This window comes from Myotis lucifugus, unplaced genomic scaffold, assembly GCF_000147115.1.
Source record: "Myotis lucifugus unplaced genomic scaffold, Myoluc2.0 scaffold_706, whole genome shotgun sequence".
Classification (NCBI taxonomy): domain Eukaryota; kingdom Metazoa; phylum Chordata; class Mammalia; order Chiroptera; family Vespertilionidae; genus Myotis; species Myotis lucifugus.
Genome location: NW_005871754.1, coordinates 29,568 through 54,234, shown reverse-complemented (window position 1 = coordinate 54,234; position 24,667 = coordinate 29,568). Strand labels below are relative to the sequence as shown.

The 24,667-nt window shown below is 41.0% G+C and overlaps 1 protein-coding gene across 1 annotated transcript; it reads right to left on the bottom strand.

Annotated features, from left to right (window-relative positions):
* Nucleotides 1–8,763: 8,763 nt before the first annotated feature.
* Nucleotides 8,764–20,002, bottom strand: LOC102421846 (olfactory receptor 1J4-like). The gene is made up of 2 exons (XM_006105636.3): nucleotides 19,506–20,002; nucleotides 8,764–9,700 (listed from the first exon to the last, which is right to left on the bottom strand). The coding sequence occupies exons 1-2, from the start codon at nucleotides 20,000–20,002 to the stop codon at nucleotides 8,764–8,766; spliced, it is 1,434 nt and encodes a 477-aa protein (XP_006105698.3).
* Nucleotides 20,003–24,667: the final 4,665 nt, after the last annotated feature.

Here is a 24,667-nt window from a genome sequence, read left to right as displayed (position 1 = left end):
CCAGCCCAGAGCCAAACTATAATAATTCACTGTGGCAGAAACAGAAGATGAGCCCCAGGAACTGGTGTCAGTTGTTGGTGCATTGAAGTAACGTGAGACTTCAGGGGTGAGTTGGGGTTCTCAGAGCATTTTCACACTCCGCCTGTGAACCCTCGGGTCCCTTTGGCCTACAGCTGTAAACTCAGACACTCTCAAATGGGTGGCCATTTAAAACCAATTGGTGCCAGAATAGCTCTGAAACCAAAATAGTCCACAAAATATCTTTCATAATATGGTTGAACATTAAGGAGAACATTTGGGTACTTGCCTAAGGACCTCACCTACGTTTCCTAATTAAATGCACCCATCAACCTTACATTCCCAGATTTTAAAACCTCCTCACACCTGCACTAAGAAAAGGTGTTCTTTCACCTATTTTAGTTTTTAAGAATTAAAAACATAAATTATACAAATTTTGTAGGCACACATCAATGTATAAGGAATAGAAGGGCACGTGTGTGTGTATCTGTATGTATAATGTATATAATATGTAAGTATATAACTTGCTATGTGTATTATCATTTTCTATATAATAAAAATCACCAAGTATTAGCCACTTCATGGGGTTCTATATAATACATCTGTGTGATCAGAACCCATGCTTTTAACCATTACATATGGAAATTTCCCTTCTCTTTCTTGGGAAGCCAACATCCTTTTTCTTACTTAGAGGAGGCCAGCTGTGAGGACTCAAAGTTGTCCAAAATTCTGAAACCTCTTACTAGATAATTTCATTCCTTTTATATATATATATATATATATATATATATATATATATATATATATATATATCTTCTAATTGACAATAAAGTCTCAAATACATTAACTGTATTTTGCACAGTGACTGTTTACTGAGAGCCTCGGTAAGTTCCACAATAGAAGTGTAATTCTTTTCATTTATAGATGGGGAAACTAAGAAGAAAATTTAGTAACTTTGCCAAGGTCTCACCACTATTCGATGGTGAATCAGCCCAATAACCTCACACAGCCTGCGGGTTATTTTCCTGGGACGTTTAATAAAAGTAAAGAGGTGGAAAGGGAAATTTTAAAAAATGACCAAAAAAACCTAGAGAAAAGCATTAAAAAAGAAAAGAAAATGTAAAGAAGAAGTTGCAAAATCTGAGGGACTCTCACACTCGGGTACATGGAAAGGAGAGAAGATTTGTTTCAAGAAACCGGGAGTTGCTTAGAGTGTGGCTATCTCAGCTAATGGTGCCAGAGGGGGGACAGGTAAGGACATAGTTGAGTTCTGACACCCATAAACACACACACACACACACACACACACACACTGCTGAGCTGAGGATTCCAGTCACCTGTGACCACGTTCCCGTCCTCAGGGAAGAATAGCCAATATGTGTTTCAGCTCAAAAACACTTGTCTACATACATACAAATAATAAGTAACACACTAAGTGAGACATGCACAGCACACAATGATGGACCACTCACCCACAAAAATACTAACACACCTGACTTATGGACTCAGCTGGTAACACACAACTCAACACATATACATAACTCAAGCACTGTACACACATCACCAAAAGCACACAAGACGACTATTAGAACATCTTACATGAGCCCGGCTGGTGCTGCTCAGTGGGCGAGTGTCGACCTATCAACCAGGAGGTCATGGTTCAATTCTGATCAGGGTACATGCCTGGACTTGGGTTCAATCCCTAGTGGGGTGTGTGCAGGAGGCAGCTGATCAATTATTCTGTCTCATCAAACATAGTGACATATGTTTCTATGTCTCTCTCCCTCTCCCTTCTCTGAAATCAATAAAAAATATTTTTATGAAAAGTCACAAGAAACACATAACACAGCACATATGCACACCCAGCCACACACACACTACAACAGGTAGCACACATCCTCCTATTACTGAGAGGCAGGCTTCCACACTTCTGACCATCCCCTTCCAGGGACAGGTGTCTACTTGGTGCAGTGAAGCATGTTCAGTCACAGGCAGTCATTAACCAGCAACAACACCCAATCACCTGATCACATACACATGGTCTCATACACACAGAGAAAATCAAACAACACCCCTTCCAGCTCTCACACAGGAGTGTGTCACCCACAGCACAGCTCCCATGTGTACCAGTACATACTGTTGAGCAGCGGTGTGAGCCCTCTGTGACCTGACCTTGGTACCTGGTGAGGTCGGGCATCTCCTTGTCCAGAAGCAGAGACAATAGTCTCACTCCCGATGCTCAGCTGTGATGCCAGTGTTTATGATGACAGCCATGAATCAGAAGTCTCTCATCACACGCCAAGCAATGATAACTTGTTCTACATGCATGGAAACAGGACTTTGAGTCAGATACATAGCTCACACAGACACACACACTTACACATGCAGCTCCTAAATACCAGGTACACAAGCATATACAATACATGCAGACACACACAAATTCATGGACTCAGAGCCTCAGACATGAACCCACTAGCACAGGCAGATTCATCGCCAAGTGCAGATTTCCAGCTCCTCTCACCTGGGCTCCTCATTGGTGAGTTCAGACACCTTCTGCTCCAGACTGTTGCCCATCTCCTCAGGTTTTCTACAGGAGACCTAATATGTAGACACACAGAAGAAATATCTGGAGACTTGACATTTCTACACACTTTCCCTTTCCTTAACCAGCTCCAGGGAAATGAGTCCAATGATAACACTTAATTATTAATGAGAGACTGCAACAAAGTCCAAGTCCACAAGTTTCTGGCTAATTTCTGACTGGGGAGTCGTGTGTCCAAGAGCCAGAGGGACGGGAGTCCTAGGGGACATTGTCCCTGATTCCAGTCATGCCCTGGACACCTTTCTTCTTGGGCATTATTCCAGCTGGTTCAAGAGATTTTTCAACTTAACATTTTAAATTATTTTAAACATAGAGAAAAATTGTAAAATGTCATATAGGATTGGAAAAAGTAGGTTTTCAGTTTTGAGTACACAAAACACAGAGTTTATTCACATATTATTACTTATTATTATTGTATTACTTTTCATGGTAACATACACACAGAGAAAACCAAAAACCAAACACTCTCTCCATCTCTCTAAACATACTTTTGCCCTAACCTATAATTGGCTAATGTCGTGTCTCCCAGGTTATCTACTGGATAGTTACTATTTTTTATTTTATTTTATTTATTTTTTAAAAAAATATATTTTATTGATTTTTTACAGAGAGGAAGGGAGAGAGATAGAGAGCTAGAAACATTGATGAGAGAGAAACCTCGATCAGCTGCCTCCTGCACATCTCCCACTGGGGATGTGCCCGCAACCCAGGTACATGCCCTTGACCGGAATCAAACCTGGGACCCTTCAGTCCGCAGGCCAATGCTCTATCCACTGAGCCAAACCTGTTTCGGCTTTATTTTATTTTTATTTATTTTATTTTTTTGTTTTGTTTTTAATTTTTTTATTGATTAAGTTATTACATATGTGTCCTTATCCCCACATTACCCCTCATGCCCTCACCCCGCTGGTGTCTGTGTCCCTTGTTTAGGCCTATATGCTAGCATATAATTACTTTGTTTGATCTCTCCCTCTTACCCCCACCCTCCTCTACCTTCCCTCTGAGATTTGACTGTCTGATTGATGCTTCTCTGTCTCTGGATCTGTTTTTTTTCATCAGTTTATGTTGTTCATTATATTCCACAAATGAGTGAGATCATGTGATATTTATATTTCTCTGACCGGCTTATTTCACTTAGCCTAATGTTCTTCATCTCCTTCCAAGCTGTTGCAAATGGTAAGAACTCCTTCGTTTTTACCACCACTAAGTATTCCATTGTGTAGATGTACCACAGTTTTCTAATCCACTCATCTATTGATGGGCACTTAGGCTGTTTCCAAATCTTAGCTATGGTGTATTGTGCTGCTATGAATATAGAGGTGCATATATCCTTTCTAATTGTTGTTTCTAGTTTCTTGGGATATATTCCTAGAAGTGGGATCACTGGGTCAAATGGGAGTTCCATTTTTAGTTTTTTGAGGAACCCCCATACTGTTCTCCACAGTGGCTGCACCAGTCTGCATTCCCACCAGCAGTTCAGGAGGGTTCCTTTTTCTCCAAATCCTCGTCAGCACTAGTCATTTGTTGATTTGTTGATGATGGCCATTCTGACAGGTGTGAGATGGTACCGCATTGTTGTTTTGATTTGCATCTCTCAGATGATTAGTGACTTTGAGCATGTTTTCATATGTCTTTTGGCCTTTCTTCTGTCTTCTTTCGAAAAGTATCTATTTAGGTCCATTGCCCATTTTTTGATTGGGTTGTTTATCTTCCTTTTTTAAGTTGTATGAGTAGTTATTATTTTTTAAAGTTTCTATACTTACCTTGTAATTAATAGATATCATTTGGGTAGATATTTTGACACTATACAAACATAACATTTCCTTTACTAAAATTTCAACTCACTATATTTGACATCCATTGGTGATTCTTAATGTAGAAAATTATTGCAAATGTTGTTGCCAAATTGTGATATTACAATTTCACTAGAGGCCCAGTGCATGAAATGCGTGCACTGGTAGGGTCCCTAGCGACTTCCAGCTGCTGGCCTGGTACTCCCTCCTTTTCCCCAGCTGCTTGCTGCCACTGCCACTGCCACCGGCCAGGGTCTCCCCCCCTTCCCCTGGTGGCCTGCTGCTGCTGGGGACTCCCTCCCTTCCCCATTGCTTGCTGCTGCTGCCGCTGCCCAGGGCTTTCCTCCCTTCCCCTGGCTGGCCCTGCCTCCTGGTCGAACTCTTAGACAAACACTCGGTTGAGGGGACAATTTGCATACTGCATTGTTATTATATAGGATTATTTCTTCTAGATTTATTATTTGTACTCTCTTAAAGAAGAAAATTACTCCTTTTCCACACTCATTAGTTTTTTATTCATTTACTAGAGGCCTGGTTTACAAAAATTCGTACACCGGGGGGGTCCCTTAGCCCGTCCTGCAGCCTCTGGCAGCCTGGGAGCCCTCAGGTGATGTCCACCTGCCAGCTTAGGCCCGCTCCCCTGCAGTGTGGGCCTAAGCCACAGTTGGACATCCTTAGCACTGCCAAGGAGGCAGGAGAGGCTCCTGCCACCACCACTACTCTCCCAGCCATCAGCCCAGCTTGTGGCTAAGTGGAACTCCCCTGTGGAAGCGCACTGACCCCCAGGGGGCAGCTACTGCATTGAACGTCTAACCCCTGGTGGTCATTGTTCATCATAGCGACCAGTTGTTCTGCTTTTAGGGTTAATTTGCATATTACCCTTTTATTATATAGGATGTTATGGACTCATAGATTCTTATTCTCTGAGTTATAATCATTTATCATTTATTATTCATTTTGAAAATTTATTTGTGCTTATTGCCTATGAGAATTCTAACTGATTTCAGAGAAGCCAACTGGAAAATATATATAAAAGGAACACAAGAAGCAGAAAGTAGAAACTGAGAAGCTAAAGGAATAATTACCCACAGCAGGAGGGTCAGGAATGGGACAGGAAGAATGGGAGATGGAAACAGCATAGATGTTGATATGTGACCTATAACTTGCAATCTATTTATACATTTTAAAGCACATGATTTCTAATTGAAATCTCCAATTCTAGTTTGACACCATAGAGTTCTTTCCAGCCTCTCCTTGTCCATTCCATGTACATAGCTCCCTAGAGAGAGAGGGACTCCCTTTTCCTCAATGTTTACTTATTTGCTGAGTCTTTGGATACATGATGAGTTTTTTCAAATCTTGACTCACACCGCTGTCAATGACACACTAAGTACAGCTTAAAACTTTGTTGTCAGGTTTGTTTTATATTGTGAGAGTATATAGTCATAATTCTGAGTTCAATAATTACTTAGGGTACTTCTTTTATTTTCTTCTTTGGTGTAATTACAGTGTATAATAGGATTATAATTAGGTTCACTTTTTCTGTTTTATTCTATTTTGCTTTATTCACCACCTCTTCTATTTATTTTTAGTGGCAAAAGACAACATAGTCCAAAGGACACAAATAATTCTAACCCCTCCCCTCTGACAGCTGTCAGTCTACTCTAGATTGCAATGTCATTTACTGACATCTACACTAATAAAAGGCCAAGAGGTGTCACGACCAAATGACCGGTCACCATGAGGTTCATCGAGAACCTCTGGGGCCCGGCGCCCCACGGGGCGCCTCCTCGTGCAGCTGGAAACAGGAGGCGGAAGGTGGGGCACCTCCTTGTACGATTTCAATCGCTTGCTGGGCCTCTAGTTGTTTAATAAAACCATACAGATGTCAAGTGTACAGCTAAATAAAACAACGCCTGCGTACCGCATTGTGCACGTACCACCCAAACTCATATCTCTTTCCCTCTCCTTTGATCCTCCCTTTGTTCACTTCCACCTCCTCCCCAAACCCCTTTTTCTCTGGCACTCACCATACAGCTTTTCATGTCTATATGTGATATATATTTTTTCTTGCTTTCTTCCTTCACCATTTTTTCGCCCTGCCCTCCTTAACACCTCCCTTCTGACAGCTGTCAGTTTACTCTATGTATCTATGCTTCTATTTCTATTTTGTTTTTTCATTATTTTGACAAGTAGATTACACATATAAGTGAGATTCTATGGTATTTGCCTTTCTCTGACTAGCATTTTTCACTTAGCATAACAATTTCCAGGTCCATCCATGCTGTCTCAAAAGCAAGTTTTTCCTTTTTTTCGGCCAAGTAGTATTCCACTGTATAAATGTCCCTTAGGTTTTTTTATTCCTAATCTACTGATGGGCACGTGGGCTGTTTCCAGATGTTAACTACTTCCTGTGTGTCATTATGTTTAAATGGACATGTATATGAATATTTTACTTCCCCTTCATTTTTACATGACATGTAGCATGGTAGAAATGCTCTTTTACACATTGCTTTTTAGTTATTTACTTTACAATATATTTCTTTATTGATTTCAGAGAGGAAGGGAGAGGAGAGAGAGATAGAAGCATCAATGATGAGAGAGAATCACTGATTGGCTGCCTCCTGCACGCCCCCTACTGAAGATTGAGCCTGCAACCCAAGCATATGCCCTTGGCCGGAAGCAAAGCTACAACCCTTCAGTCCGCAGGCTGACACTCTTTCCACTGAGCCAAGCCAGCTAGGGCACATTGCTTTTTAAAATTTAACAGTATATCCTATTTCTCCATATTGATTCATAAATATCTCTGTTCATGTATTTCTCCCAGTAGCAAAATACTAAATTTCATTGATGCTCCATAGAGTTTTCTTTACTGGTCCTAGTATGAGATATTTGTGTTGAGTGTCTTAAATGCCACCCAATTGTATGCCTCCAATGGTTAACATGATAAATTTTGTTTTGTATATCAAACTATAATTAAAAATTAAAGAATAAGTAAGAGGTAATCTCTATAGCATAAAAAAGAATTACAACAAAAACATAATAATAAATGGTCAATATGTAAATAAGGAGGAATTGAATAAAAATATATATTTGATTAATCAAAAGGGAGGAAGATAAGAGACAATAACTGTAAAGCAGGTATATCAAATAAAATCAGTAATATGCAAAATATAAATTTAGATATATTATGATTATATTAGACTAGAGGCCCAGTGGACAAAATTCTTGCATGAGGGGGATGGTCCCTCAGCATAGCCTGCAGCCTCTCGCATTCCAGGACCCATTGGGGGATGACAGCCGCTGACTTAGGCCCGATCCCTTTGCTTCACTCGCCAGCCTTGAGTCCGGCTCTGGCTGAGCAGCGCTTCCCATGTGGGAGCACACTGAACACCTGGGGGCAGCTCATGCATTGAGCATCAGGCCCCTGGTGGTCAGTGCCCATCATAGCAACTAGTCATTCAGCCGGTTGTTCCACTGTTTGGCTTTTGCATATTAGGGTTTTATTATATAGGATATCAATAGATAAAATTCTCCACAAATATAATAATCGTTGCCTTACATAAAAAGAGCAAATCCAACTTCACACGGTTAGTGATGGACACCTCACAGATCTAAAGACGTAGCAAACTTTAAAGTGTTAGAAATAATACCGTGTAAACACTAACCATGAGTAAGGGGCATCTTTACTACCAATGCTATACTTGTATCTATAGCTCTATCTGTATTTTTATCTGTACCTGTATGTGTATATATACGTATCTATAAATTTAGTTATAATATATATGTACTAATATCAGAAGTAGAGGAGGTAATAAGGTAGGACCCATTGCTAGATGTGTGCTATTAACTTCATTTTAAAAATGCATTTATAAAGTCTTGCTTTGTAGCACATGCTAATTTTCATAGTGTAATTATTCTTCTCATGACTGATTAAAGTCTACCATCATCATGTTATTGAATGTGAGTTGGAAAAGATGTGCACAATCAGCTTGAAGCCAATGGGAGATAGCAAACAATAATCAGTTTCTTAAAAAAAGTTCATCAGGAATGGATCATGATGGTAAATCAGTGAGTCTTCAATAACATAGTCTAAAAATACAAACTCACAATTATAATTGTGTAACATATTTTACAAAAAATTTTGTATAGGTCTTATAAGAGATTATGAACAAGGGTATTAAGAATTATTAACAACCCAAGTAGCAAATTTGACCAAGTTGAATATTAATAGCACTTGTACATAACAAAAGAATGCATATTCTAAGATTATATGACGATATCGATCATACAATAATTATAGAAGATCTGTCTCACTATGCTCCTGACTGCAACAAGAGGATTTAATGATTACCAGTTAAAGAACTTAACCCTATTGACACACATCTGTAAGGCTTGTTTTATATCTCTGTTCCTAAGACTGTAGATGAAGGGGTTCAGCATGGGGGTAACTACCGTGTACATGACTGAAGCAATTATGTCTTTGGAACCCCATGATGAGGAGGACAAGTAAACACTTGCAGTTGTCCCATAGTATAAAAACACCACAGAGAGATGGGAGCCACAGGTAGAAAAGGCTTTAAAGAGTCTCTTAGTGGAGGGCACCCTCAGGATGATGGTCCCTATACGGATATAAGAGCTCAAAATTATACCAAACGGCAGGAAGAAAATCATTCCTCCCTCGGTCAAGATGACCAGCTCATTGAGCGAGATGTCTGAGCAGCTCAGTTTCAGGAGAGCAGCCAAGTCACACAAGAAGTGGGAGATGATATTATTGGCACCAAAGGACAGTCGGACCAAGAGGAGAGTGTGCAACAAATCATGGGCACAGGAGAGAATCCAGGAGCCAGCCACCAGCAGCACGCACAGCCTCTCCCTCATGATGGTGGTGTAGTGTAGGGGGTGACAGATGGCCACGTACCTGTCATATGCCATCACAGCCAGGAGATAATTGTCAAGACCAACAAAAAGTACGTAAAAATACAACTGAGAAATGCACCCTATGTAGGAGATGGATTGTTGCTGAGTCTGCATGTTGATGAGCATCTTTGGGACAATAACCGAGGAAAGAGAAATGTCAGAGAAGGCCAAGTGGCTGAGGAAGAAGTACATGGGCATGTGCAGGCGAGAGTCCAGCCTGATGAGCAGGATGATGAGCAGGTTGCCCAGCACTGTGGTCAGGTACATGCCCAGGAACAGGGTGAAGAACACACCCTGCTGCCCTGGCGGGATGGGGAGCCCCAGGAGGAGGAAGTGGGACACGCTGCTCTGGTTCTCAGGCCTCATGCTTCTCTTCTGTCTGCTGGGGATGAAGAAGGTGTGGGAATCTCAGAAACCTAAGAAAGACAACCAGAAGCATCACATCTCATACTGTTATTCTCTGGGAAAACCATTCATTTTTAATACTTTCATTTTTATTTCTCACACCTGGGGATGTATGCATCTTCCCTCTTTCCCAGTCTGGTCCAGGAAAACATTGAGACCCCAAAGTAGTCACCAAGACCTTGTCCCACAGTAGCAAGAAGGGGTTCTCTGTTTTATTCAACCATTACTTTTAACATCAAGTCTGTGTTGGGACATCTTCTAAGGACTGAGATAATTTCAGTACCAGGCCAGAGCCCAATCCTAACAATTCACTGGGGCAGAAACAAAAGATGAGCCCCAGAAACTGGTATCAGTTGTTAGTGCCTTCAAATAATATGAGACTCCAGAGCTGAGTTGAGCTTCTTGGAGCATTTTCATATTCCTCCTGTGAATCAGCCGGGGTCATTGACCCACAGCTGTAAACCCAGGAAGACTGTCAAATGGGTGGCCATTCAAAACCACTTGATGCCACAATGGCTCCAAAACCAAAATAGTGCAGAAACTATCTTTCATAAAATGGTTGAATATTTAGTACAACATTTGCATATTGGCCTAAGGACCTACCTACATTTCCTAATTAAATCCACACGTCAAACTTACATTCCCAGATTTTAAAACCCCATTACAGCTGCACTAATAATTCATGTTCTTTCATCTTTTTTAGTTTTTAAGAAATAGAAACATAAATGATACACATTCTCCAGGCACACAGCGATGCAGTAGGGAATAGAAGGACACACACATGTGTGTGCATCTGTATGTATAATGTATGTAATATGTAATGTATAAAACTTGTATTATCATCTATATATATATATAAAATGCTAAGTGACCGCCCGACCATCTGACCAGCCGATATATATGACTCTCAATGACCATGCAGGAGCTGCCAAGCTGTGGTGACTTGGCAGCGGCAGTTCTTGGGTGACACACCCAGGAACCAGAGAGTAGGGAGCCGCGTGATTCCACAGGGCCACATGATTCCACCTTCGGCCGAGGGTGCACAATCCGTGCACTGGCCACTAGTTTTTATATAAGAAAAATCACCAAGTATTAGCTACTTCATGGGGTTCTGTCTAATATATACTAGTATTTGAGATCAGAACCCACGTTCTTGACTATTACACAGGAAAACATCCATTTTTTTGCTTAGGGGAGCCAAGCACAAAGTATTACATTAGAGCTGTGAGGACTCAAAGTTGTCCAAAATTCTGAAACATCTTACTAGATAATTTCATTCCTTTATATTTATATACCTTCCAACTGACAATAAATTCTCAAATATATTAACTTTATTTTGCACAGTAACTGTTTACTGAGAGCCTCTGTAAGATTCACAATATAAGATCAAAATTTACGTAACTTTCCCAAGGTCTCACCGCTATTTGATGGTGATTTTGCCCAATAACCTCACACAGCATGATGCCTAGAGGTTATTTTCCTGGGACATTTAATAAAAGTAAAGAGGAGGAAAAGGAAATTTAAAAAATGACCAAAACCCCCGATAAAAACTTTTAAAAATGAAAAGGAAGTGTGAAGAATAAGTTTCAAAATCTGAGGAACTCTCACACTCTGGTAAATGGAAATGAGAGCATATTTATTTTAAGAAACAGGGAGTTGCTTAGAGTGTGGCTATCTCAGCTAATGGTGCCAGAGAAGAACAGGTAAGGACATACTTGAGTTCTGACACACATACACACACACACACACACACACACACACACACACACACACACTGCTGAGCTGAGGATTCCAGTCACCTGTGACCACGTTCCCGTCCTCAGGGAAGAATAGTCAATATGTGGTTCTGCTCAAAAACACTTGTCTACATACATACAAATCATAAGTAACACACTAAGTGAGACATGCACAACACACAATGATGGACCACTCACCCACAAAAATAATAACATATCTGACTCATGTACTCATCTGGTAATACTCAACTCACCACATATACATAACTCAAGCACTGTACACACATCACCAAAAGCACACAAGACCACAAACAATTAGAAAATCTTACAAGAGCCCAGCTGGTGTTTCTCCGTGGTTAAGTGTCGACCTATCAAACAGGAGGTCACGGTTCAATTCTTTTTTTTAAAAAAAAATTTTGTTTTATTGCTTAAAGTATTACAATGAGTATTACATATGTCTCCTTTCCCCCCTTCCCTTGACATTCCCCGCCTCCCCTACCCCCCAGTGTCTTATGGCAATTGGTTATGCTTATATGCATGCATGCAAGTCCTTCCATTGATCTCTTAACCCCCCTCCTGACCCCTCTCCCAACCCTCCCTAGCCTTCCCGCTGTAGTTTGGCAGTCTGTTCGATGCTGCTCTGCCTCTGTATCTATTTCTGTTCATCAGTTTATAATGGCCTTTATTAACCACACGGTTTGATTCTGAACAGGGTACATGCCTGGCCTTTTGGTTCAATCCCTAGTGGGATGTGTGCAGGAGGCAGCTGATCAATTATTCTGTCTCATCAAACATAGAGACATATGTTTCTGTTTCTTTCCCTCTCCCTTCTTCTCTGAAATCAATAAAAAATATTTTTGTAAACAATCTCATGAGAAACACACACCACAGCACATATGCACACCCAGCCACACACTCACCACAACAAGTAGCACACACCCTCCTATTACTGAGAGGCAGGCTTCCACCCCTCTGACCATCCCCTTCCAGGGACGGGTGTCTACCTGGTGCAGTTAAGCCTATTCAGTCACAGGCAGTCATTAAACCAGCAGCAACATCCAATCACCTGGTCACATACACATGGTCACATACACACAGAGAAAATCAAACAACACCCCTTCCAGCTCTCACACACGAGTGTGTCACCCACAGCACAGCTCCCATGTGCACCAGTACATGCTGCTGAGCAGAGGTGTGAGCCCTCTCTGAGCTGACCTTGGTTCCTGGTGAGGTCGGGCGTCTTCTTGTCCAGAAGCAGAGACAACAGTCTCACTCCCGATGCTCAGCTGTGATGCCAGTGTTTATGATGACAGGCATGAATCAGGAGTCCCTCACCACACGCCAAGAAGTGACAACCTGTTCTACATACATGAAAACAGGACTTTGAGTCAGATATATAGCATACTCAGACACACACACTTACACATACAACTATTAAATACCAGGTACACAAGCATATACAATACATGCGGACACACACACAAATTCATGGACACAGAGTCTCACACATGAACTCACTAGCACACAGGCAGATCCATTGGCAAGTGCAGATTTCTAGCTCCTCTCACCTGGGCTCATCATTGGTGAGTTCGGACACCTTCTGCGCCAGTCTGTTGCCCATCTCAGCTTTTCTTCAGGAGACCTAATATGTAGACACACAGAAGCAATATCTGGGGCCTTGGCACTTCTATAGACTTTCCTTTTCCTTAACCAGCTCCAGGGAATTGAGTCCAATGATAACACTTAATTATTAATGAGAGACTGCAACAAAGTCCAAGTCCACAAGTTTCTGGCTAATTTCTGACTGCCCTTTGGAGAGCCCTGTGTCCAAGAGCCCGAGGGACGGGAGTCCTTGGGGACAGTGTCCCTGATTCCAGTCATGCCCTGACGCCTTTCTTCTTGGGCATTATTCCAGCTGGAACAAAAGATTTTTCAACTTAACATTTTAAATTATTTTAAACATAGAGAAAAATTGTAAAACGTCATATAGGGTTGGAAAAAAGTAGGTTTCCAGTTGTGAGTACGCAAAACACAGAGATTATTTACATATTATTATTTATTATTATTGTATTACTTTTCATGGTAACCTACACACAGAGAAAACCAGACACATTCTCCATCTCTCTAAACATACTTTTGCCCTAACCTATAATTTGCTAATGTAATGTCTTCCAGGTTATCTACTGGATAGTTACTATTTTTATTTTATTTTTATTGTTTTGTTTTTATTTTTTTATTGATTAAGTTATTACATATGTTTCCTTATCCACACATTACCCCCATCCCCACCCCCCACTCATGCCCTCATCCCCCTGTTGTCTGTCCATTGGTTAGGCCTATATGCTAGCATATAAGTCCTTTGGTTGATCTCTCCCCCTTACCCCCACCCTTCCCTTCCTTCCCTCTGAGGTTTGACCGTCTGATCGATGCTTCTCTGTCTCTGGATCTGTTTTTGTTCATCAGTTTATGTTGTTCATTATATTCCACAAATGAGTGAGATCATGTGATATTTATCTTTCTCTGACTGGCTTATTTTACTTAGCATAATGCTCTCCAGGTCCATCCATGCTGTTGCAAATGGTAAGAACGCCTCCTTTTTTACCGCAGCATAGTATTCCAGTGTGTAGATGTACCACCATTTTTTAATCCACTCATCTACTGATGGGCACTTAGGCTGTTTCCAAATCTTAGCTATGGTGAATTGTGCTGCTATGAACATATGGGTGTACATATCCTTTCTGATTGGTGTTTCTAGTTTATTGGGATATATTCCTAGAAGTGGGATCACTGGGTCAAATGGAAGTTCCATTTTTAGTTTTTTGAGGAACCTCCATACTGTTCTCCACAGTGGCTGCACCAGTCTGCATTCCTACCAGCAGTTCAGGAGGGTTCCTTTTTTCCACATCCTCGTCAGCGCTTGTCGTTTGTTGATTTGTTGATGATAGCCATTCTGACAGGTGTGAGAGAGTACCGCATTGTTGTTTTGATTTGCATCTCCCAGATGATTAGTGACTTTGAGCATGTTTTCATATTTCTTTTGTCCTTTCTCCTGTCTTCTTTCAAAAAGTATCTATTTAGGTCCATTGCCCATTTTTTGATTGGGTTGTTTATCTTCCTTTTGTTAAGTTGTATGAGTAGTTACTATTTTTTAAAGTTACTATTCTTACCTTGTAATTAATAGATATCATTTGGGTAGATATTTTGACACTATACAAGCATAACATTTCCTTTACTAAAATTTCAACTCACTATATTTGACATCCATTGGTGATTCTTAATGTAGAAAATTATTGCAAATATTGTTGCCAAATTGTGATATTACAATTTCACTAGAGGCCCAGGGAATGAAATGTGTGCACTGGTAGGGTCCCTAGCGACTTCCAGCTGCTGGCCTGGTACTCCCTCCTTTTCCCCAGCTGCTTGCTGCCACTGCCACTGCCACCGGCCGGGGCCTCCCTCCCTTCCCCTGATGGCCTGCTGCTGCTGGAACCTCCCTCCCTTCCCCATTGCTTGCTGCTGCCACCGCTTGCCAGGGCTTCCCTCCCTTCCCCTGGCTGGCCCTGCCCCCTGGTCGAACTCCTGGACAAACACTCGGTCGAGGGGACAATTTGCATACTGCATTGTTATTATATAGGATTATTTCTTCTAGATTTAGTATTTGTACTCTCTTATAAGAAGAAAATTACTCTTTTTCCACACTCATTAGTTTTTTATTTATTCATTTACTAGAGGCCTGGTGCACAAAAATGTGTGCACGGGGGGTGGAGGGGGTCCCTCAGCCCAGCCTGCACCCTCTGGCAGCCTGGGAGCCCTCGAGTGATGTCCATTTGCCAGCTTAGGCCTGCTCCCCTGCAGAGCGGGCCTAAGCCGCAGTTGGGCATCCTTAGCGCTGCCGAGGAGGCAGGAGAGGCTCCTGCCACCAGCACTACTCTCGCAGCCATCAGCCCAGCTTGTGGTTAAGTGGAACTCCCCTGTGGAAGCACACTGACACCCAGGGGGCAGCACTGCATTGAGTGTCTAACCCCTGGTGGTCATTGTTCATCATAGCGACCAGTTGTTCTGCTGTTAGGGTTAATTTGCATATTACCCTTTTATTATATAGGATGTTATGGACTCATAGATTCTTATTCTCTGAGTTATAATCTTTTATCATTTATTATTCATTTTGAAAATTTATTTGTGCTTATTGCCTATGAGCATTCTAAATGATTGCAGAGAAGCCAACTGGAAAATATATATAAAAGAAACACAAGAAACAGAAACTAGAAACTGAGAAGCTAAAGGAATGATTACCCACAGCAGGAGGGTCAGGAATGGGACAGGAAGAATGGGAGATGGAAACAGCATAGATGTTGATATGTGACCTATAACTTGCAAACTATTTATACATTTTAAAGCCCATGATTTCTAAGTGATATCTCCAATTCTAGTTTGACACCATTGAGTTCTTTCCAGCCTCTCCTTTTCCATTCCATGTACAGAGCTCCCTAGAGAGAGAGGGACTCCCTTTTCCTCAATGTTTACTTATTTGCTGAGTCTTTGGATACATGATGAGTTTTTTCAAATCTTGACTCACACCGCTGTCAATGACACACTAAGTACAGCTTAAAACTTTGTTGTCAGGTTTGTTTTTTTATTGTGAGAGTATATAGTCATAATTCTGAGTTCAATAATTACTTAGGGTACTTCTTTTATTTTCCTCTTTGGTGTAATTACAGTGTAAAATAGGATTACAATTAGGTTCACTTTTACTGTTTTATTCTATTTTGCCTTATTCACCACCTCTCCTATATATTTTTAGTGGCAAAAGACAACATAGTCCAAAGGACACAAATAATTCTAACCCCTCCCCTCTGACAGCTGTCAGTCTACTCTAAATTGCAATGTCACTTACAGACATCATAATAATAAAAGGCCAAGAGGTGTCACGACCAAAACGACCAAACGACTGGTCACCATGAGGTGCATGGAGCACCTCTGGGGTCCCGCACCCTGCGAGGCGCCTCCTCGTGCAGCTGGAAACAGGAGGCGGGAGGTGGGGCACCTCCTTGCGTGATTTCAATCGCTTGGTTGGCCTCTAGTCGTTTAATAAAACCATACAGATGTCAAGTGTACAGCTAAATAAAACAATGCCTGCATACCGCATTGTGCACTCACCACCCAAACTCATATCTCTTTCCCTCTCCTTTGATCCTCCCTTTGTTCACTTCTACCTCCTCCCAAAACCCCTTTTCCTCTGGCACTCACCCTACAGCTTTTCATGTCTATATGTGATATATATTTTTCTTGCTTTCTTCCTTCACCATATTTTTGCCCTGCCCTCCTTAACACCTCCCCTTTGACAGCTGTCAGTTCACTCTATGTATCTATGCTTCTGTTTCTATTTTGTTTTTTCATTATTTTGACAAGTAGATTACACATATAAATAAGATTCTATGGTATTTGTCTTTCTCTGACTAGCATTTTTTACTTAACATAATAATTTCCAGGTCCATCCATGCTGTCTCAAAAGCAAGTTTTCCCTTTTTTTTGGCCAAGTAGTATTCCACTGTATAAATGTCCCTAAGGTTTTTTTATTCCTAATCTACTGATGGGCACTTGGGCTGTTTCCAGATGTTAACTACTTCCTGTGTGTCATTATGTTTAAGTGGACATATATATGAGTATTTTACTTCCCCTTCATTTTTACATGACATGTAGCATGGTAGAAATGCTCTTTTACACATTGCTTTTTAGTTATTTACTTTACAATATATTTCTTTATTGATTTCAGAGAGGAAGGGAGAAGGAGAGAGAGATAGAAACATCAATGATGAGAGAGAATCATTGATTGGCTGCCTCCTGAATACCCCCTACTGGAGATTGAGCCTGCAACCCAAGCATATGCCCTTGGCCGAAAGCAAACCTGCAACCCTTCAGTCCGCAGGCTGACACTCTTTCCACTGAGCCAAGCCAGCTAGGGCACATTGCTTTTTAAAATTTAACAGTATATCCTATTTCTCCTTATTGATTCATAAATATCTCTGTTCATGTATTTCTCCCAGTAGCAAAATACTAAATTTCATTGATGCTCCATAGAGTTTTCTTTACTGGTCCTAATATGAGATATTTGTGTTGAGTGTCCTAAATGCCACCCAATTGTATGCCTCCAATGGCTAACATGATAAATTTTGTTTTGTATATTAAACTATAATTAAAAATTAAAGAGTAAGTAAGAGGTAATCTCTATTTATATCATATAAAAGAATTACAACAACAACAAAAACATAATAAATGATCAATATGTAAATAAGGAGGAATTGAATAAAAGTATATATTTGATTAATCAAAAGGGAGGAAGATAAGAGACAATAACTGTAAAGCAGGTATATCAAATAAAATCAGTAATATGCAAAATATAAATTTAGATATATTATGATTATATTAGACTAGAGGCCCAGTGCACAAAATTCTTGCGGGGGGGGGGGTGGTCCCTCAGCATAGCCTGCACCCTCTCGCAGTCCGAGACCCATTGGGGGATGACAGCCACTGACTTAGGCCCGATCTCTTTGCTTCACTCACCAGCCTTGAGTCTGGCTTCTGGCTGAGCAGCGCTTCCCTTGTGGGAGTGCACTGAACACCTGGGGCAGCTCCTGCATTGAGCGTCAGGCCCCTGGTGGTCAGTGCCCATCATAGCAACTAGTCATTCAGCCAGTTGTTCCACTGTTTGGCTTTTGCATATTAGGGTTTTATTATATAGGATATTAATAGATAAAATTCTCCACAAATATAATAATCGTTGCCTTACATAAAAAGAGCAAATCCAACTTTACACGGTTATTGATGGACACCTCACAGATATAAAGACGTAGCAAACTTTAAAGTGTTAGAAATAATACCATGTAAACACTAACCATGAGTAAGGGGCATCTTTACTACCAATGCTATACTAGTATCTATATCTCTATCTGTAATTTTATCTATCTATCTATATCTCTATCTATAAGTATAGATAGAGATATAGATAGATAGATTTAGTTATAATATATGTGTACTAATATCAGAAGTAGAGGAGGTATTAAGGTAGGACCCATTGCTAGATGTGTGCTATTAACTTCATTTTAAAAATGCATCTATAAAGTCTTGCTTTGTAGCACATGCTAATTTTCATAGTGTAATTATTCTTCTCATGACTGATTAAAGTCTACCAACATGATGTCATTGATTGTGAGTTGGAAGAGATGTGCACAATCAGCTTGAAGCCAATGGGAGATAGCAAACAATAATCAGTTTTTTTATAAAAGTTCATCAGGAATGGATCACGATGGTAAACCAGTGAGTCTTCAATAACATAGTCTAAAAATACAAACTCACAATTATAATTGTGTAAGATATTTTACAAAAAATTTTGTATAGGTCTTATAAGAGATTATGAACAAGGGTATTAAGAATTATTAACAACCCAAGTAGCAAATTTGACCAAGTGAATATTAATAGCACTTGTACATAACAAGAGAATGCATATTTTAAGATTATTTGAAGATATCGATCGTACAATAATTATAGAAGATCTGTCTCACTGTGCTCCTGACTGCAACAAGAGGATTTAATGATTACCAGTTAAAGAACTTAACCCTATTGACACACATCTGTAAGGCTTGTTTTATATCTCTGTTCCTAAGACTGTAGATGAAGGGGTTCAGCATGGGGGTAACTACCGTATACATGACTGAAGCAATTATGTCTTTGGAACCCCATGATGAGGAGGAAAAGTAAACACTTGCAGTTGTCCCATAGTATAAAAACACCACGGAGAGATGGGAGCCACAGGTAGAAAAGGCTTTAAAGAGTTTCTTAGTGGAGGGCACCCTCAGGATGATGGTCCCTATACGGATATAAGAGCTCAAAATTATACCAAAAGGCAGGAAGAAAATCATTCCTCCCTCAGTCAAGATGACCAGCTCATTGAGGGAGATGTCTGAGCAGCTCAGCTTCAGGAGAGCAGCCAAGTCACACAAGAAGTGGGAGATGATATTATTGGCACCAAAGGACAGTCGGACCAAGAGGAGAGTGTGCAACAAATCATGGACACAGGAGAGAATCCAGGAGCCAGCCACCAGCAGCACACACAGCCTCTCCCTCATGATGGTGGTGTAGTGTAGGGGATGACAGATGGCCACGTACCTGTCATATGCCATCACAGCCAGGAGATAATTGTCAAGACCAACAAAAAGTATGTAAAAATACAACTGAGAAATGCACCCTATGTAGGAGATGGATTGTTGCTGAGTCTGCATGTTGATGAGCATCTTTGGGACAATAACTGAGGAGAGAGAAATGTCAGAGAAGGCCAAGTGGCTGAGGAAGAAGTACATGGGCGTGTGCAGGCGAGAGTCCAGCCTGATGAGCAGGATGATGAGCAGGTTGCCCAGCACCGTGGTCAGGTAGATGCCCAGGAAGAGGGTGAAGAACATGCCCTGCTGCCCTGGCGGGATGGGGAGCCCCAGGAGGAGGAACTGGGACACGTTGCTCTGGTTCTCAGGCCTCATGATACTCTTCTGTCTTCTGGGGATGAAGACGGTGTTGGAATCTCAGCAACCTAAGAAGGGTGACCAGAGCCATCACATCTCATGCTGTCATTCTTTGGGGAAACCATTCAATTTTAAATACTTTCGTATTTATTTCTCACACCTGTGGATGTATATATCTTCCCTCTCTCCCAGTCTGGCTCCAGGAAAACACTGAGCCCCCAAAGCGGTCAAAAAGGAGTAGCAAGAAGGAGTTCTTTGTTTTATTCAACCATTGCTTTTAACATCAAGTCTGTGTTGAGACCTCTTCTAAGGACTGAGATAATTTCTGTACCAGACCAGAGCCAAATCCTAAAACCGAAGATGTGCCCCAGACACTGGTATCAGTTGTTAGTGCCTTAAAATAATGTGAGACTACAGGACTGAGTTGGGCTTCTTGGAACATTTTCACACTACTCCTGTGAATCTGCCTGGTCTCACTCACCCACAGCTGTAAACTCAGGGACACTCTCAAATGGTTGGCCATTTAAAACCACTTGCTACCAGAACAGCTCCAAAAGCAAAATAGTGCACAAACTATCTTTCATAATATTGTCGAACATTTAGTACAACATTTGCATATTGGCCTAAGGACCTACCTACATTTCCTTATTGAATTCAGATGTCAAACTTACATTCCCAGATTTTAAAAGCTTGTCACAGCTGCACTAAGGAATTTGTGTTCTCTCACATTTTTCACTTTTTAAGAAATAGAAACATAAATGATACACATTCTCCCGGCACACAGCAATGCAGTAGGAACTAGAAGGACACACTCACGCGTGTATGTCTGTATGTATAATGTATGTAATATGTAATGTATAAAACTTGTTATATGTATTATCATTTTTTACACAATAAAAATCACCAAGTATTAGCTACTTCATGGGGTTCTATCTAATGTATATTTGTGATCAGAGTCCACATGCTCTTAACTATTACACAGGAAAACATCTTTTCTCTTACTTAGAGGAGGCCAGCTGTGAGGACTCAAAGTTGTCCAAAATTCTGAAACCTCTTTCTAGATAATTTCATTCATATATATATATATATATATATCTTCCAATTGACTATAAAGTCTGAAATATATTAACTGTATTTTGCACAGTGACTGTTTACTGAGAGCCTCTGTAAGTTTCACAATAGAAGTGTAATTCTTTTCATTTATAGCTGGGAAAACTAAGAACAAAATTTAAGTAACTTTGCCAAGGTCTCACCACTATTCGATGGTGAATCAGCCCAATAACTTCACACAGCCTGCGGGTTATTTTCCTGGGACGTTTAATAAAAGTAAAGATGTGGAAAGGGAAATTTTATAAATGACCAAAAACCCAGAGAAAAACATTAAAAAAAGAAAAGAAAATGTAAAGAAGAAGTTGCAAAATCTGAGGGACTCTCACACTCGGGTACATGGAAAGGAGAGAAGATTTGTTTCAAGAAACCGGGAGTTGCTTAGAGTGTGGCTATCTCAGCTAATGGTGCCAGAGTGGGGGACAGGTAAGGACATAGTTGAGTTCTGACACCCATAAACACACACACACACACACACACACACACACACACACACTGCTGAGCAGAGGATTCCAGTCACCTGTGACCACGTTCCCATCCTCAGGTAAGAATAGCCAATATGTGTTTCAGCTCAAAAGCACTTGTCTACATACACACAAATAATAAGTAACACACTAAGTGAGACATGCACAGCACACAATGATGGACCACTCACCCACAAAAATACTAACACACCTGACTTATGGACTCAGCTGGTAACACACAACTCACCACATATACATAACTCAAGCGCTGTACACACATCACCAAAAGCACACAAGACCGCTATTAGAACATCTTACATGAGCCTGGCTGGTGCTGCTCAGTGGGCGAGTGTCGACCTATCAACCAGGAGGTCATGGTTCAGTTCTGATCAGGGTACATGCCTGGTCTTGGGTTCAATCCCTAGTGGGGGGTGTACAGGAGGCAGCTGATCAGTGATTCTGTCTCATCAAATGTAGTGACATATGTTTCTATTTCTCTCTCCCTCTCCCTTCTCTGAAATCAATAAAAAATATTTTTATGCCAAAACTGGTTTGGCTCAGTGGATAGAGCGTCAGCCTGCGGACTGAAAGGTCCCAGGTTCGATTCCGGTCAAGGGCATGTACCTGGGTTGCAGGCACATCCCCAGTAGGAGATGTGCAGGAGGCAGCTGATCGATGTTTCTCTCTCATCAATGTTTCTAACTCTCTATCTCACTCCCTTCCTCTCTGTAAAAAATCAATAAAATATATTAAAAAATATTTTTATGAAAAGTCACAAGAAACACATACCACAGCACATATGCACACCCAGCCACACACACACTACAACAAGTAGCACACACCCTCCTATTACTGAGAGGCAGGCCCACCCTTCTGACCATCCCCTTCCAGGGACAGGTGTCTACCTGGTGCAGTGAAGCCTGTTCCGTCACAGGCAGTCATTAACCAGCAACAACACCCAATCACCTGGTCACATACACATCGTCTCATACACACAGATAAAATCAAACAACACCCCTTCCAGCTCTCACACACGAGTGTGTCACCCACAGCACAGCTCCCATGTGCACCAGTACATGCTGCTGAGCAGAGGTGTGAGCCCTCTGTGACCTGACCTTGGTACCTGGTGAGGTCGGGCATCTCCTTGTCCAGAAGCAGAGACAACAGTCTCACTCCTGATGCTCAGCTGTGATGCCAGTGTTTATGATGACAGCCATGAATCAGAAGTCTCTCATCACACGCCAAGCAATGATAACTTGTTCTACATGCATGAAAACAGGACTTTGAGTCAGATACATAGCTCACACAGACACACACACTTACACATGCAGCTCCTAAATACCAGGTACACAAGCATATACAATACATGCAGACACACACAAATTCATGGACTCAGAGCCTCAGACATGAACCCACTAGCACAGGCAGATTCATCGCCAAGTGCAGATTTCCAGCTCCTCTCACCTGGGCTCCTCATTGGTGAGTTCAGACACCTTCTGCTCCAGACTGTTGCCCATCTCCTCAGGTTTTCTACAGGAGACCTAATATGTAGACACACAGAAGAAATATCTGGAGACTTGACATTTCTACACACTTTCCCTTTCCTTAACCAGCTCCAGGGAAATGAGTCCAATGATAACACTTAATTATTAATGAGAGACTGCAACAAAGTCCAAGTCCACAAGTTTCTGGCTAATTTCTGACTGGGGAGTCGTGTGTCCAAGAGCCAGAGGGACGGGAGTCCTAGGGGACATTGTCCCTGATTCCAGTCATGCCCTGGACACCTTTCTTCTTGGGCATTATTCCAGCTGGTTCAAGAGATTTTTCAACTTAACATTTTAAATTATTTTAAACATAGAGAAAAATTGTAAAATGTCATATAGGATTGGAAAAAGTAGGTTTTCAGTTTTGAGTACACAAAACACAGAGTTTATTCACATATTATTACTTATTATTATTGTATTACTTTTCATGGTAACATACACACAGAGAAAACCAAAAACCAAACACTCTCTCCATCTCTCTAAACATACTTTTGCCCTAACCTATAATTGGCTAATGTCGTGTCTCCCAGGTTATCTACTGGATAGTTACTATTTTTTATTTTATTTTATTTATTTTTAAATATATTTTATTGATTTTTTACAGAGGAAGGAAGAGAGATAGAGAGCTAGAAACATCGATGAGAGAGAAACATCGATCAGCTGCCTCCTGCACATCTCCCGCTGGGGATGCGCCCGCAACCCAGGTAAATGCCCTTGACCTTCAGTCCGCAGGCCGACGCTCTATCCACTGAGCCAAACCTGTTTCGGCTTTATTTTATTTTTATTTATTTTATTTTTTTGTTTTGTTTTTAATTTTTTTATTGATTAAGTTATTACATATGTGTCCTTATCCCCACATTACCCCTCATGCCCTCACCCCGCTGGTGTCTGTGTCCCTTGTTTAGGCCTATATGCTAGCATATAATTACTTTGTTTGATCTCTCCCTCTTACCCCCACCCTCCTCTACCTTCCCTCTGAGATTTGACTGTCTGATTGATGCTTCTCTGTCTCTGGATCTGTTTTTTTTCATCAGTTTATGTTGTTCATTATATTCCACAAATGAGTGAGATCATGTGATATTTATATTTCTCTGACCAGCTTATTTCACTTAGCATAATGTTCTTCATCTCCTTCCAAGCTGTTGCAAATGGTAAGAACTCCTTCGTTTTTACCACCACTAAGTATTCCATTGTGTAGATGTACCACAGTTTTCTAATCCACTCATCTATTGATGGGCACTTAGGCTGTTTCCAAATCTTAGCTATGGTGTATTGTGCTGCTATGAATATAGAGGTGCATATATCCTTTCTAATTGTTGTTTCTAGTTTCTTGGGATATATTCCTAGAAGTGGGATCACTGGGTCAAATGGGAGTTCCATTTTTAGTTTTTTGAGGAACCCCCATACTGTTCTCCACAGTGGCTGCACCAGTCTGCATTCCCACCAGCAGTTCAGGAGGGTTCCTTTTTCTCCAAATCCTCGTCAGCACTAGTCATTTGTTGATTTGTTGATGATGGCCATTCTGACAGGTGTGAGATGGTACCGCATTGTTGTTTTGATTTGCATCT